The 15,484-nt window shown below is 53.1% G+C and overlaps 2 protein-coding genes and 1 long non-coding RNA gene across 4 annotated transcripts; 1 reads left to right on the forward strand and 2 right to left on the reverse strand.

The window, feature by feature from the left end:
* Positions 1-608: 608 nt before the first annotated feature.
* Positions 609-4,661, reverse strand: LOC139034408 (uncharacterized). Its single transcript, XR_011486881.1, has 2 exons — positions 4,530-4,661; positions 609-1,055 (listed from the first exon to the last, which is right to left on the reverse strand). It is a non-coding gene; the product is annotated as an uncharacterized lncRNA (long non-coding RNA).
* Positions 4,662-4,738: 77 nt separating this feature from the next.
* On the forward strand, positions 4,739-13,908 carry CYREN (cell cycle regulator of NHEJ). Of its 2 annotated transcripts, none has more exons than XM_020880057.2 (4): positions 4,739-4,845; positions 6,230-6,492; positions 7,660-7,735; positions 8,911-13,908. In XM_020880057.2, exons 2-4 carry the CDS (start codon positions 6,359-6,361, stop codon positions 9,172-9,174), a joined length of 474 nt encoding a protein of 157 aa, XP_020735716.2. In that variant the 5' UTR covers positions 4,739-4,845; positions 6,230-6,358; the 3' UTR covers positions 9,175-13,908. The 2 variants fall into 2 exon arrangements, with proteins under 2 accessions (XP_020735716.2, XP_070321612.1); XM_070465511.1 differs by lacking the exon at positions 4,739-4,845 and adding an exon at positions 4,855-5,083.
* Positions 9,809-11,274, reverse strand: TMEM140 (transmembrane protein 140). The gene has a single exon (XM_020880056.2). It carries the CDS (start codon positions 11,272-11,274, stop codon positions 10,708-10,710), a length of 567 nt encoding a protein of 188 aa, XP_020735715.1. The 3' UTR covers positions 9,809-10,707.
* Positions 13,909-15,484: the final 1,576 nt, after the last annotated feature.

Consider the following 15,484-nt stretch of genomic DNA (forward strand, 5'->3'; position numbering starts at 1 on the left):
GAAGCTTCTCGGCACAAGGGCACGGTCTGAGGTGTCTGCCCCTTCCATCTATGTGACCGTGGTTTCCTGGGACCTGTCAGGGGGCTCCTCCTGTCCTGTGAACTTTGCATCCTTGAGTTTGAGCAGAGCCAGCCACCAGCGCCCTCTGCTGGTGAGTGGCCAGAGGACAGGAGCAAGTCGGCCAAGTGCTGGCCTGGAACCTAGGGTCTCGCCGTCCGGGTGTGTCTACAGCCTGGCCCTCTGCTTCCTGGCTGGGTGGGACCTTGAAAAGGCAGATGTCCTCACAGGGTGGAGAAGCAGGAGAGGATGACTGCCTTCTCCCGCTTGCATTTCCATCTGAGGCGCCCGGGTTTCAGGCCCGGACCTCATGCTCCGACCCTTGACAGGACAGCCTCGTCACCAGGCTCTGCTCAGAATAGTCGTTGCAGAGGCTCTCTGGGCTCCAACCCAGATCTGGGGTGCAGGCCTGGTGAGGGGGTGCTCCAAGTTACCTCCTTTTGGAAAATCATGAAAAGATGGGTATTAAAACTTTGGCTGTGATCTACTGGGAGTTGGTAGGAAAGCAGGGAGGCTCGATTATGAGAAAACATGAGAGACTTAGTCATAAGTAGTTATTTAAACATTTTTACCCATTTCCACCTGGTAATCCTCTTTCAAATTAATATTCCCAAGACTTTTCCACCTATAATTGTCCCCAGCTTTTGCACTGAAGCAGCAACCTTATTTCTCTCCCCCAGGGATTCTGTGGGCCATTTAAAAAGTGGTCATGTGTTTGGATGAGAGAATTCATGATTTAACTTTCCCTCTCTCCATCTCGAAGTTTCTGTCTTAGTGCCCATTGAGGGCATGTGGGCATCTCCTCCATACATATGGTCTCCGCAGCTCGCCAAAATGTCTTTAAGGTTTGTAGAAAAACAGCACTTGAAAAGCTGTCTCTTCTCTCATTTCCTTTATGCTCCGTCTCCCTCTTGTTTTGAGCTCTGTTCACAGCTGATGTGACCCAGGCTCCACCAGGAGGGATGGGGCAGGGGATTTCCACATCACTTTGAAGCTGCCTAAAAACACAAAACCAAAACAACAATAGCCTCTGGCCTTTTGAAATCAACAGGTACAATACGTGCTGCGGGCCACCCTGCCCCTCCTGGCCTGTCTCTTTCCGACCCCCACCCCATTCTGAGTGCCTGTCAGCGTGCCTTCTTCCTGGGGTTCCTCCCTGTCCCTTCCCGCCCCCTTCCAAGGTGACTTCCCATCTTCCAATAAAGCATGTCAAAACTTAAATTTACCTCTCCTTCACGATGCCAGCTTGGCACCTACCCGGGAACCTCAGCAAGGTCCCTCCCCTGGTGCGGGCAGGGCCAACCAGATGAAAACCATGAGGTCAGTCTAGCCCCAGTGCCTGGCCCCGCAAGCCCGGTGCAGCGGTGGCCCTGGCTCTGGGCTGGGCTGCGTGAGAACAGTGAGGTGCGTTTCCCTCGTTATCCTCGGGGCCTGTCTGCGCTTGCCTGCTCCTGCTCCGAGACCTCGGGACCCTGCGCTCAGCATTCAAACGGCTTCAGGAGCTGACTCCCACCCATTCAAATCCCTCCGCTTGGGTTTCCTACTCGGGCCTTCACACAGAAAGGTTTTTATGCAGATGGGCGTCCTACATTTTTCAGCTGGCTATGGGAAGAGGTTTTTAAGGAGAAAAAGGTAGAGGAAGTGGTTCTCACAGTAAGTGTTCCCCATTCCTTTACTCACAAAATGATGCATCTCCACTGATTAGACTTGGGTTTGTCTTGGCTCATAACTTGTGGGAACAGAGGTTAGTGAGGTCACTAGCGGTCAGTGATGTTGGAACCTTTGGGAACCAGAGAAGCAGGTCCTGCCTCCTGAAGAGGCTGGAGGCAGAGCCCAGGTTCAACCCACAGCTAAACAACTCCAGTGCCCAGCAGGTTGGTTTTGTGATTTGAAATCCTTGATTTATCTCCTTAATCCTTGACTGAATTAAACTTTCCTGGACCAGCCTACCTCCCTAGGATTGAGGATTAGTTATGAGGTGAAAGTGCTTTGGAGAAGCAAAGTCACCACGCAGTTAGAAGCGAGATCTGGCTCTGATTTTCCAAGCTCTGGATCACATTCCCCTATCCTGTGCCTCTAGTATATGGAAAGTAATTATTCTATTATTATCTGCTTTGTTGGAAGTCACATTTCAAATGGCTGTCTTGATAATTTCACATTTGCGGGGTAGATGGTTCTGACCATCCTTTTGCCTCCAAAACACAAATGTTTGTGGTTTTAGTCATGTCTGCCACTTGGGGGTCTTTTTCTGCCTGCCTTTTTGAAGCTATTTCAAGCTGTATGATTTTATGTAAAGTGAGATGCTAACTCCACGTGTGAACTGCAGCACTCGGCATCAAGTTGAAAGCAGAGTGAGGACACCTGGGCAACTTTGTGGCGCAGCCCTGTTCTCAGAGGGAACACCTCAGTCGCCAATTTGAGTATTAATGATTAGTAACTCCTACTTTCTAGATAACACATGTAAACGATGTTTTTAATTTCTCTTCCTGCACCCAAGGGACTCACCTTGCCACCACTCCCCCTACCTGGGGGTGAGTGCCTCCAGCAGGGAGCCTTGAACTTGGTTTCTCTGGGGCTTCACCTCTTCCCCCTCTGCCCTTCCCCATCAGAGCTTTCCAAAATGAAGCTCCCCCTTCCCCCTCTCCTTAATTTCTGGTTGGAAGAAGGGGCCTGGGAATTGCCACTGTAACAAAGTCCAACCAGCAAGCCACAGGACTGAAAAAGATCAGTTTTCACTCCAATCCCAAAGAAAGGCAATGCCAAAGAATGTTCAAACTACCACACAACTGCACTCATATAACACGCTAGCAAAGTAATGCTCAAAATTTCCCAAGCCAGGCTTCAACAGTATGTGAACCGAGAACTTCCAGATATTCAAGCTGGATTTAGAAAAGGCAGAGGAACCAGAGATCAAATTGCCAACATCTGCTGGACCATTGAGAAAGTAAGACAGTTACAGAAAAACATCTGCTTTATTGATTATGCCAAAGCCTTTGTGTAGATCACAACAAACTGTGGAAAATTCTTAAAGAGATGGGAATACCAGACCACCTGACCTGCCTCCTGGGAAATCTATATGCAGGTCAAAAAGCAATAGTTAGAACTGGATGTGGAACAACAGACGGTTCCAAATCGGGAAATGAGTACGTCAAGGCTGTATACTGTCACCCTGCTTATTTAACTTAACTGCAGAGTATATCATATGGAATGCTGGGCTGGATGAAGCACAAACTGGACTCAAGATTGCCAGGAGAAATATCAATAATCTCAGATATGCAGATGACACCACCCTTATGGCAGAAAGCTAAGAACTAAAGAGCCTCCTGATGAAAGTGAAAGAGGAGAGTGGAAAAGTTGGCTTAAAACTCAGCTTTCAGAAAAGTAAGATCAAGGCATCTGGTCCCATCACTTCATGGCAAATAGATGGGGAAACAATGACAGACTTTATTTTTTGAGGGCTCCAAAATCACTGCAGATGGTGACTGCAGCCATGAAATTAAAAGACATTTGCTCCTTGGAAGAAAAGCTATGGCAAACCTAGACAGCATATTAAAAAGAAGAGACATGACTTTGCCAACAAAGGTCGGTCTAGTCCAAGCTATGGCTTTCCAGTAGTCATGTATGGATGTGAGAGTTGGACTGTAAAGAAAGCTGAGTTCTGAATTGATGCTTTTGAACTGTGGTGCTGGAGAAGACTCTTGAGAGTCCCTTGGACTACAAGGAGATCCAACCAGTCAATCCTAAAGGAAATCAGTCCTGAATCTTCATTGAAAGGACTGATGCTGAAGCTGAAACTCCAATTCTTTGGCCACCTGATGTGAAGAACTGACTCATTGGAAAAGACCCTGATGCTGGGAAAGATTGAAGGCAGGAGGAGAAGGGGTCAACAAAGGATGAGATGGTTGGATGGCATCACCAACTCAATGGACATGAGTTTGAGTAGACTCCAGGAGTTGGTGATGGACAGGGAGGGCTGGTGTGCTGCAGCCCATGGGGTCATAAAGAGTCGGACACAACTGGGCTACTGAACTTAACCAGCAAGCCTCAAATGGAGCCACATTTGGGAACCGTTAAAAAAAAAATACTGTTAAAATTACCTGATTAAAGAACAGTAAGGAAACTATTAGAGGGTGTATTAGGTAGGGTTTTGCTGTAGGGGAGAGGTTGAACTCAACTCCCAGTACAAGGGAAGTGGCTGGGTGGGGGTCAGTGGATGGATAATTACTAAGAGGAAACACCAGGGTGAAGTGGGCTCCTGGCTACATCGACCTAATAAGATTATTGCTGGGAGCGGCCGGGTAATCAGACATGACCTGGGGGGATGGCATGGCGGTGGATGAGAATCAGGTGTGGAGGGTGGGCGGACTCCGGCTAATCCAGTATTAGCAGTATTCTCGGTAAAAATGGACAATGTGGAGACGCACGCGTAAGTCCAAAAGGCAGGGCCTCGTTGAGAAGAGTTCAGATCCCACCTGAATTTGGCCAAGGAGAGACTTGGTCAGGACCCGGGTCAGCGGAGGCCCGAGTGTCCGCCCTCCGTCTCAGCGGGCGAGTCCTGCCCCACCGCGGAGGGCGCAGACCACGCGGCCCGCCGGCAGGGGGCGCGCCGTGTCCTCCACGCCGGCGGGCGGCCGGGAGCCGGAAGTGCTGGAACGTAGGGGAGCGCGGGGCGGGCCGCGGCGCGCGTGGGGCCGTGGCCCGGCCGGCGGGGCTCCCCGTTCCCGACCGCCGTCTGGATCCGCCTCCCGGGCCCTCCCCGGAAGCCAGGGAGGGGGCGCGGGCCCAGAGGTAGGAAGCCCGGCCTGAGGAGTACCGGGAACGCGGGCGGCTGGGTCGCGCGTCCCCCCTCGCCCTCCTCTAGCGGGCTGGCCCCGCTCTCGTCGCGCCTGAAGCGGCGCGGGGTCCCCGAGAGCGGGGAGGCCGATAACTAGGGGCGCCGGGCGGGTCGCTGCGCCCGCGGGGCCACCCCAGGCCCTCACCCGCCCCCCGGCCGGCGGGGCCCAGGGCCAGGGCCTGGAGGGCCCAGGTGCGAGTCCTGACCGGCCGTTTCAAACTTTTTTTTCTGTGACTTTGTGCGAATTGCTAAATGTCAGTTCTTCGTCTGTAAAATGGGCTTCAGAATATCCATCTCATGGTCAAATCAGTATATGCACGGAGCACCGCAGCTGTGCTTGTGCGGGGCGGTTATCGGTGCTCATTAGATGTGGCAAAGATTGAGGGCGGGAGAAGGGGCCACAGAAGATGAGATGGTTGGATGGCATCAGTAACTCAATAACATGAGTGTGAGCAAACTGGGAGTTGGTAATGGACAGGGAAGCCTGGCCGCTGTAGTCCATGGGGTCGCGAAGAGTCGGACCACACTGAGCGACTGAAAAACAGCCTTAGATGTGGGAATGACTATTACCACCTCGAATTTTCACAGAACGCGCGCGCTGAGCTGTTTTCAGGGTTAACTGATCAGTGGAGGGTAGAGATCTGCACCCTTTGAGTCACAGGGTCGGGGTTGACTTTCAGGAGGAGGGGCAGGGCAGGAATCCAGTGGGGGTGGGTGGGGAGAGGCCAGGTTAGATGAGAACCGGCCCCTGACCCCCAAGCCCTGGCTTCTGGATTCTGCACATTCAGGCGCAGTGATCTCTGACCCCCACCCCCCACCCCCACTGCTGGCTGAAATCTGACTGGTCAGAAGTATCTTTGGATTTAAGGGAGTGGGTGTTGGCCAGTGAAACCTCGCTGTGAATCAAAATGGCCTTAGGGTTTCTTATAACCACTCCCAGATAGAGGGAAGGAGAAATCTGTGATGGGAGGAGGGGAGGGAGAGAGCATTGAGAGATGTGTTAAGGGTAGGGTAGTCTGGACACCCTGGGGACAGTGAACATCTCCCATGGAGAGGAGGAGGGGCGCCTGCCTTCCTCCTGTGTTGAGGGGCTCAGTGCAGAGGCTCCTGGGAGCCTGGGGCCCCACTGCTGGTGGGGGCCCTGGGCCCTGAGTGGAGGGCTGCTTTGCCCTGACCCCCATTGCCTGCCCACTCCACACCTGCCTCTTCATGCCCTGTGAATGACCCATCTGAGTCTCCTTGGCCCTGCTCACCTCCGGCCTGCCCTAACCAGTCACTGTGGCTGATGCCTGGGAATATTCTTATATATTAGAATTCACTGGACTTTGTTCTTTGTAGGAATTAAAGCTGGACTCCTGTTGACGACAGACGGACCTACAGTTCCTGGTGTGTGATAAGACAGTGGGATTTGATGTCCTGAAGTCACTAAGCTTGGACCCTGGTTCTTCTTCATGAGAGACTAAAGAGATGGAAGCCTTAAAGTCTGAGAATAGAAAGCGGGTGCTGCCCACATGGATGACAGCCCAGGTGTCTGAAAAGAGGGCGGCGCAGGTGAAGACCCCCAAATGGAGACCAGCCACGGTGCCAGCGGCTGCAGCCAGGTGGGGCAGCTCTGTCCTCCAGGGGACTAGGATGGGGAGCGATTGAAGGCCTCAGTTGCTGGGGCCCAGTCGTCCAGTGTTGGTGGAACAGTGAGGAGGGGGTGTTTCAGTCCACAGACGTCTCATCCACTCTTAGGGGGGTGCGCAGGCTGCAGGTGGCTGTGCCCTGGCAGGCTGGCACTGGCTTCTGCTCTGTTGGTGAATCTCCACCTTCAGGCCCGTATGGGTTAGCTCCCAGATAGCAGCTCCAGCTCTTGAGTTAAACACACATCAGCCAAGCTGTCAGACACCAGTTGTCCAAACTGCCAGTATCTTCATTTGCTGCAGAAATTGTGACCATCCAGTGAGGGGGTTGGTGGACCAGGTGATCCCATGTTCCTGCAGATACATTTTCAGGGACAGGCAGACGAGCCGCAGGTTGCTGGGCCGGCCGGAAATCAGAGGCTGTGGGGGGTGGGCGGGGAGGTTGGTTACATGGTAATATTGATGGGGTCTCCAAGCTGCCAGGGAGGGGGTACCCCTGTCCTCTCCGGGCCATAGTCTCAGGCGCTCACTGTCCCTCTCTGACTCTTCCTTTTCTAAGTTTTCTTCAGTGACCAACCTTGCTTTCTGATCTTTGCTGTATTCTGCTTAGTCACTCAGTTGTGTCCGACTCATTGCGAACCTGTGGACTGTAGCCCGCCAGGCCCCTCTGTCCATGGGGATTCTCCAGGCGAGAATACTGGAGTGGGTTACCATGCCTTCCTCCAGGGGAATCTTCCCAACCCAGGGATTGAACCCAGGTCTCCTGCATTGTGAGGGGTTTCTCTACCACTGAGCCACCAGGGAAAGCCCTCCTTTATTGTATGCACGCATGGGGGTGAGGGGTGGCATTCAGACATCTCTTGGTCTGTTTGACCTTCTTGTGCGCGCACGTTTGTGTCTCTCTCAGGAGCCGGCCGTCTCACCTTATTTCTTAGCAGAGTTGGTGGATGGTGGGAAGCCCCCACGGTTGCCCCAAGAAGCCCCTGTGCCAGTCACTGGTTCCAGGGATGCAGAAGCCACGGCAGTGCCCTGGAGAGGCTACTGCTCTCAGCCCTGGCAGACAGGCCCCGACATGCCACTCTGGGTCTCATTCTTTGCTCCTGGTGATTCGTGCCTGTCGCTAACTTCATGCTTTTCTCTCAGATTTCCTGCCGTGAGGACCGTGTACTGCATGAATGAAGCCGAAATCGTCGACGTTGCCCTGGGGATCCTGGTTGAGGTAAAGTCAACTGTGTCTTCTGTTTTGTTAATTTTGTTTACGTATATATTTTGGCCGTGCTGGGTCCCCGCTGCTGCTCGGTCTTCTTCTCTAGTCACGGGGATCGGGGGCTCCTCTCTGGTTGCAGTGAGAGAGTTTCTCATTGCCGTGGTTTCTCTTGTTGTGGAGCACGGGCTCTAGGGCGCATGGGCTTCTGTAGTTGACAGAGCACAGGTTCAGTAGTTGTGGGTCCTGGGCCCAGTGATTGTAGTGTGTGGGCCCTGGTCACACAGGCTTCAGTAGTTGTGGCACATGGGCTGAGTTGCCCCGAGGCTTGTGGGGTCTTCCTAGACCAGGGATTGAACCCATGTCTCCTGCATTGGCAGGCGGACTTCTCACCACTCACCCACTAGGGAAGCCCAGCTGTGTCTTTTCTGATGACCAGAGACTCCTGGCGGGCAGAAACTAGACCAGGCCCTGTTTCGTGCTGATAAAAGAGGCACCCTGCCTGTTGGCAGCCGGGAGCCCCCTTACCTGCAGCCCGCTCCAGGGGAGGGGTGCACCCGCCGGGCCCTTGGGGCTGGAGACCTGGGAGGCCGTGGCCGTGTGAGGGAGGGTGGCCCTCGCTGTCTGGGTGACTCTCTGCTGGTGGCCGGTGGAGGGGACAGGAGTCGTGGACTGCTTGTTCTCTGAGGGTCTCCATCGGGCAGGTGACTTCTGAGCACCATCCTTAGCACCTTGCGCCTAATGCCCTGGCTTCCAGAAGCGGCTAACGGTTGTCCCACCTTCGAGTGGTGTGGTCCCTGAGAGTTGCTCGGGGCCTTTTATATATTCCTGTCCCATTTAATGCTTGCAGTAACCTGCCGGTCGATGCTGTTGCTAATCCCAGTGAGTGAGGCCCACACTCAGGGTTCGCATCCTGTGCTCCTTTCATTCTGCCAGCCTGCCCTTCCACGTCCGTTGGGTCCAACTGTCTTCCCTGCGCCGCTGTTCCTCAGGCCCCTGCCCCGCTCGCCCTGCTGGTCCTGATTTCTGCAGCGCCTGAGAAGGAGGGTGGGGAGGGGCGGAGTCGGGTGAGGGGTGGGGGGGCCCGGCCCCCCAGCGCTGGCTTTACAGATGCTACTGGGTACGTTCTGTGTCTTTGCACGTTAGGGAAGTAAAACCCATCTGTTTTGCCTGCCGTTTCTTCTGCTCAGGAGGACCAAAAACAGGAAAAGCCGTTGGAGCTGCCACCTCTGGCAGGCGCTGATAAGCCAGAGCGCTCCCCGGCCAGCCCAGCGCCACCATCCCCAAGTGCCCCCTGGAGCGGAAGTGAGGACAGTGAGGAAGAGGACCGTGGGGCCGACGGGCCTGCCTCAGGGCCTGCCTCAGGGCCCGCGGGTTCTGACGCGGCCTGCAGCAGAAGCCTCGAGGAAGACCAGGACGAGCTAAAATACGTCAGGGAGATCTTTTTCAGCTAAGGGACAAAGTTCCAGGACTCTCTGCTCAGAGTGGCTGAAGGAAGCTGGGTTTCCCCTCTCAGCCTGGGCGCTGCCTGTCAGACTGTGACAGCTACTGCCCCCAGCGTGGAGCCTCCCTGGACTGGGTGGGTTCACTGGGGGAGGTGAGCAATCAAAATGAGCTCCTCCCAGAATTCCTGCTCTCTGCCCTCCTGCTCAGGGGACTGGGGGCTCGACACTGTCTTATTCAGGTACCTGGTTCCAGAGAAATGAGATCATGGCAGTCAAATTTACTGGAACTGGGAGTCAACTTAATAATTTTCAAGGAAAAACAAGTATGGCTCCTAAGTACACTGAAATTCCTATGGTTTGGCCACCCAAGGAAGAAGCCTATTTTTAAAATCTCTTCCGTCATGTGTCAGTCAGTCACTGAGCCCTTGTTGGTCCAACCCTGAACTGGACACCTTCTCCCAGGGCTGGGCTGCCCGCTGAGAGCCTGCCTGCGGTCCCATGTACAGGTTGGGAGGCCTGCCCACCAGCCAGCCCTCCTCCCCTGGGCCGCCACCTTTCTAGGCCTCGGCCTTGGTCCCTGGGCAGTTAGAAAGGAAGAGTGGGATAGGAGCCCCAAAGAGACAGTGACGGCAAGACATCACACTGGAGTCCATGTTTCTGCTTCTATTGAGTGTGGCTCTGCACAGGGGTGAGCCGGTCACGTGATGTACAGATTGTCAGTGTAACAGATGCTGAAGAATACTCAAAGCACCCCCGTGCGTGAGCGGTGCTCGTGTCCTTTCCAGTGCCGGGTGAGAGGGGAGGGGATGCGGCGTTTACATGGACGTGGGCTGGTTCAGTCCCATTCATCTTCCTCTCCTGACCAGGGATCTGGCCTATTGGGCTCCTGAAAGCCCAGGTCGCATGCTGGGAGAGGTCTGTTCATACATAGTGGTTAGACCCTTGTTCTGTCTTCAGGCCCAGGAGCCTTTTCAGGGGAATGTTCAAAACCGCCAGACTGTTCTCTGTGCATTTTTGTTCTGTGAATCCCTCAGATCACTCCTCGGCCTTTGGGAGCATTGTCTCGAATGGAGATGGGGAGCTTGCTAGGCTGGGTTCCTGGGAACACCGAGGCGTTCCTTCATAAACCATCACCGGTTCCCGTCTGGCATTTGGCAGCTTGTCCTGGAAATCTGGCCCCAGTGACAGGAAGCCTTATCTCCCCATTGTTCTGAGGATCAAGTCAGAATGGCTTGCTCAGGTCACTTAACTAAAGCAGGAATTCTTGCGACAATGAGCTACGTGGTTCTCGGGTGTTCTAAGAAGTCCCAAAGGACAGACCACCCTATCCTAAGAAGCCGAAGGGGCGCTGGCTGCTCTCACTGCGTCTTGTCCTCCTTGACGTTGGGCGCCCAGCCCCTCCGTGGGGGGTCCAGCCTGCTCCAGCTGGAGCTCAGGACTGGCTCTGAAACAGGGTGGCCGAGAAGACACACCAGCCCGTGCATTCTCTGGCAGCCTTCTCTGAGCACAGGTCAAAGCGAACCCTTGCGATCACGTAAGCCTTTAGACGGAGCTAGCAGCTCCCCAGCTCCTGTCCTCTGCCCTCTGAGGGAACACAGCTGTGGCCACAAGCAAGAGGATGAGCAAGGCCTGGGCAGCACCCAGAGCTAGAGACCCAGGTCCCAGAAGGGAGAGCTGGAGCCACTTCCAGGTGTAGGTGAGGAAGAGGCCCAGACCACTGGCCAGCAGCGCGGAGGACGTGGCCAGGAAGCCCACGGCCAGCTGCCACTCCCCCTCATTGTTGTTGCACCAGGCCAGGAGGAGAGGCAGGGGGACGAAAAGGGTGAGGACCAGGGCGCCGTACACGCCGAGCCTGGCCAGGGCCAGGCCCACCCGAGGCACGCCCAGGGCCTCCAGCTCCGGGAACTGGTAGCACTGCAGGGCGCCGGCACCCTCGTGCCAGAGACAGAAGTTGTAGAAGCCGACCCTGAGGTTGGGCAGGTCCACAAGGTTGCCGGCCTTCCAGAGGAGAGCAAAGAAGAGCAGGCAGATGACCGTGATCGTTAGGGCCATTGTGCCGAGGAACAGCAGCTGGCTCCGCCGCTTTGACTTCAGGACAATCATCTTCATGCCCTTCGCAGGGTGCCTCCTGGGTCCCTGTAGGGGAGGTCACACCGTGAATGTCCAGCTCGCCCTGCCTCCCTCCCAGTTTCTTCTCAAGGTCCTGTTCTGGAATTCCACAGAAACTTGTGCCCTACTTCCTTCAAGACAAAACCAAACCCAGCCCCGGCCACAGCTGCCCATCGTGGTGGGCAGTGCAGGGAGTGGTGGCCAGCGGTGGCCCCTGCGGACCGCCCTGGCGATCAGCTTCTGGAAGCCCCCTGGGAGGCGCAGCCCCTCCCCTTCCCCATGCTGGCTGGAGGGTCTGCCTGACCACCCCACACTCGTCCTGCCCGTGGCAAGACAGAGGAAAGCCGTGAGGGGCCAGGATGTGGACAGGCTGTAGGGGAGGGTAGCGTCCGCCCGCACAGGCTGCTGCCACAGGTTACTGTGGACGGGGTGGCTCGTCCGCTGCAGAGATTTATTTTCCTGGTTTTGGAGGGTGGCAAGCCCCAAATCAAGGCACTGGCTGATTCAGGGTGTAGTAGGGGCCTGATTCCTGGTTCCCAGACGGTCCACCTTTTGCTGTGTCCTCGTAGGGTGGAAAGGACGAGGGAGCCGTCAGGGGCCTCTTTTTTTAAGGCACTGATCCTATTCAAGAGGGGATAGTGTGAATCCCTGCTCTAGCCCTAATCACCTCCTAAGGCCCCACTTCCAAATGCTTGGGGTTAGGCTTCAGTGCACAAATTTGGAGGGACACATGTTCAGTCTGCAGTAGGCGGCTGATGAGAATAAGGATTTATCAGCAACTCCTTGGCAGAGACAGAAAGATGTATCAAATATTAGAATGATGTGTTTAGTCCATGTTATTAGACTGGTAGGATGAGAAGTTTTTAACCAGTCCAACCCATGGCATGAGAAAAATTGCCAACAGGAACATAGTTTGCACAATTTTGCATATTAACAGATGTTTGTAAAAGCCTGTATCTAAATTTTTGATGAATGTAGGAATTTCGGGGTGTCAGATGGACTTCCAGGGCTGGAATCCAGATTTATACCACTGTGTAGTGGGAAATAAGATTCCACTTGCCTCAGTGGTCCAGGAACCAGTAGGCTGGGAGTTGGGTTGCCTGTGTATAAATGCTCCGTCTTACTTCTCCTATTTCAAGCCTGTTCCACTTGGGCTTTTTGAAAAAAAGGTTATTATCAAGCTTAATGCAAAAAGATTCCTGGGGCTTCTCAGAGGAGATTGTACAGCTGCCTCACACAGCAGCTCCCCAGGCACCCAGAGCCTTTGTTTTTGACTTCCTGTCCTCTCTGGACTGACCTTTTGGAGGTTTTCAATAGAGAATGAAACAAAATAAAACTGGAGCCGAGAGGCCGGTGAGCAGACATGCGGGTGGCAGTCCAGGTTTCCTTCCTCTCAGCCCTTTGTGCAGATAGAGTCCAGTCCCAGCTCCACCGCCTGGGGCAACTGAGAACTTGAACCTGGGTTCTCCAGGCCGGCCCTGCTGCCTTCGGTCTTCCCTCCCTCGCTTTGCCCCTGCCCACCGTCACCCTTCCTGACCGTCCACCCCCTCAGCTGCTGCCCCTCCTCAGTTCAGTTCAGTCCAGTCGCTCAATCGTGCCCGACTCTTTGTGACCCCATGGACTGCAGCACGCCAGGCCTCCCTGTCCATCACCAACTCCCTGTTTTCTGCCTCTCTGGGTTCTGCTGATTTTTCACCAACTTTCTCAGGCTACTTCAGCCCACATTCTGATGTAGCTGAAGGCCAGGTTATGTGTTCCCCCTGCTGTAATCTTTCTGGGGAACAGTCTGTCTATTTTATCCCCAGAATGGTGCCTGATACACAGTAGGAACTTCTGTTTTTTTGAATGAGTGAAAATGGCACATAGCATCCTTTAGGTACCGCACGTACTGATCTGTCGGACCTCTGACAAGACGCAGAGCTTCGTGAGGTGAGGGGCTGTGCTGTGTGTCTGCTCCGCGCTTCCCGGGATGTGGACAGAGAGCTTGGGGGCTCGGCCTAGCCTCTTTTCTAAACATGTCACAGTGAAAGGATATGGTTATTTGGTTGGAAAACCCTAGGGCACCCTTCTCTGCCTTCCTAAGAGCCTACCCCAGTTTTTTGTTTGGTTTTGGCCTTTTAACAATCCTTGTAATCTTCTTCTCAGCACAGTGAGCTCTTTAATTCCCTTTAATGATAAGCCTGTGCTTCCCTCAGCGGGCAGAAGGGAGACTGCTGAGTCACTTGCTATTTTTAAGTGAAGTCTTTCCTGTTTTTAATAAAGTAATGCATGTTGGTTGTAGAAAATCAGAAAAATGTGAAAGTATGGAGACAAGACTAAAAATCATAACTTCAAGGTTGTAGAAATAACCACCCAGCAACATATTTCTTCCTATAATGTTTTCTATAACTGGGATTGCATAAATATGTGTGTGTGTATCCTGCTTTGTAACCATCACTGTCACGTGAATATTCCCCTTTGTCACTAGAAATGTTTCCTAAACAATGTTTTTAAGGGCTGGGTTAGCTGTACTATCATGTATGGTTTATATATTCTGTTTTATGACTTTGTTTTGGTGCACGGTTTATATGTCCTGTTTTACAACACTGTTTTGCAGTACTGTAAATAATATGCCGTGGTGGCTGTGTGTGTGAATCAGTGTATTCCTCCCCCAGAAGTTTGAGAGTGCTTGTCTCATACATCTTACTGAATTTTCTCATCTTTTCATCTTTGATGATGAAAATGACACAGCATTGCTGTTCTTGACTAAGGTTTAATGTTTCTCTAGTGTTTGTTGACTCTTTTTTTTTTTTTTAAATCAGAGAGGGTGGAATGCTGTCACTTCCTTTTTTTTTTCCCATCGTTTTTAGTTTTGGTTTTTGTCAGTGTACATGAGCTCTTTATAAATAAAGGCTGCTAGCGTTTTGCTGTCATAACGGTCATCATAAAGCATAACCCTTTTGTGGCAGTGGGGCCCCTGAACCAAGACACAAATCTGGACTCCATAAGTGTGTGGCTTCACATTTGTCACCAGAAGGAAAATACTCTCAGACTATTCATCTGAGGCACTTCATGTTTTTTTTCTTTTTTCAGTTTAAGCACCTCTGAAGTTTTCACATCAATAGGATGATGGTTGGAAGAGGTACAGACATAGGGTCCCGGTCTTCTAAATTATGTTCTTGCCACTTTCATGTTGAAAGAGCGAGACCTCCCTGAGGCCATGTCAGGGAGGATTAGAGCCCCGGCAGGTTGTCGCCCTGCCAGGCCCTCTGGCTGCCCACGCCCTGAGTACAGGGCTCCTGGCAGCAGAAATTGGTGCCCGGGAGCTTTCCCAGCGCGGGTGCACCCCTGGTCTCTCCCCTGACTGTAAGGAACACTTGAGAAGGGCTGACTGCGCAGGAGGCTGGCTCTTGCCACCGACACTGGTTTGTTTACTTCAGATGGTCGGAGGCCCAGCGCGTGCTCTCTCTAGTTGCAGAATCAGAATGGACTTTTCCAAACTGCCCATCGACCTTCTGTTACAGAGGAGGTCTGTGGCTACAATCTCCAGCTTCCAGACACTTCTTTCTTATATGCTAGAATATCTGCCAGCTTAACCATTATGTGCCTTGTATACAAATACTGATCATGCACTTGTTTATAACTTCTGATTTGTCACTGGGGCTTCCCTGGTGGCTCAGTGGTAAAGAACCCGCCTGCCAATGCAGGAGACGGGGATTTGATCCCTGGCTCGGGAAGATCCCCTAGAGGAGGAAATGGCAACCCACTTCAGTATTCTTGCCTGGAAAATTCCATGGACCAAGTAGCCTGGCGGGCTACAGTCCGTGGGGTGGCAAAGAGTGACCTAGGCACTAAAAACAATTTGTCACTGCTCTAATCATGGTTTCACATATTCCGTTTCCATCTGTCCCAACATGTGAGATGCCCACACAACTCCCTGTCTACACTGACTTAGCAAAAACACCCTCCCACCCCTGTAGTCACTCATGTCATTCTGTTTTTTTTACAGTTCGTTCTTCCTGCCTGAAGGTCTAATGATATTCAGTGACAAGACTTTATATGTACAGTTGGGCCTTATTTAGTTTCTCGCCGTTTGCCCAAGTTCACCACCTGTATGTCTGTCCCGAGAGATGCGTCCTAGGGGCCCCGGCACTGCCCCTCACATCAGAGGCCACCGGCGGGAAATTCTCCTTCATCCATGAAGTGTTTAATAAGCCCTTCTAGGTGCCCA

This window comes from Odocoileus virginianus, chromosome 1 (genome assembly GCF_023699985.2).
Source record: "Odocoileus virginianus isolate 20LAN1187 ecotype Illinois chromosome 1, Ovbor_1.2, whole genome shotgun sequence".
In the NCBI taxonomy this organism is placed as follows: Eukaryota; Metazoa; Chordata; class Mammalia; order Artiodactyla; family Cervidae; genus Odocoileus; species Odocoileus virginianus.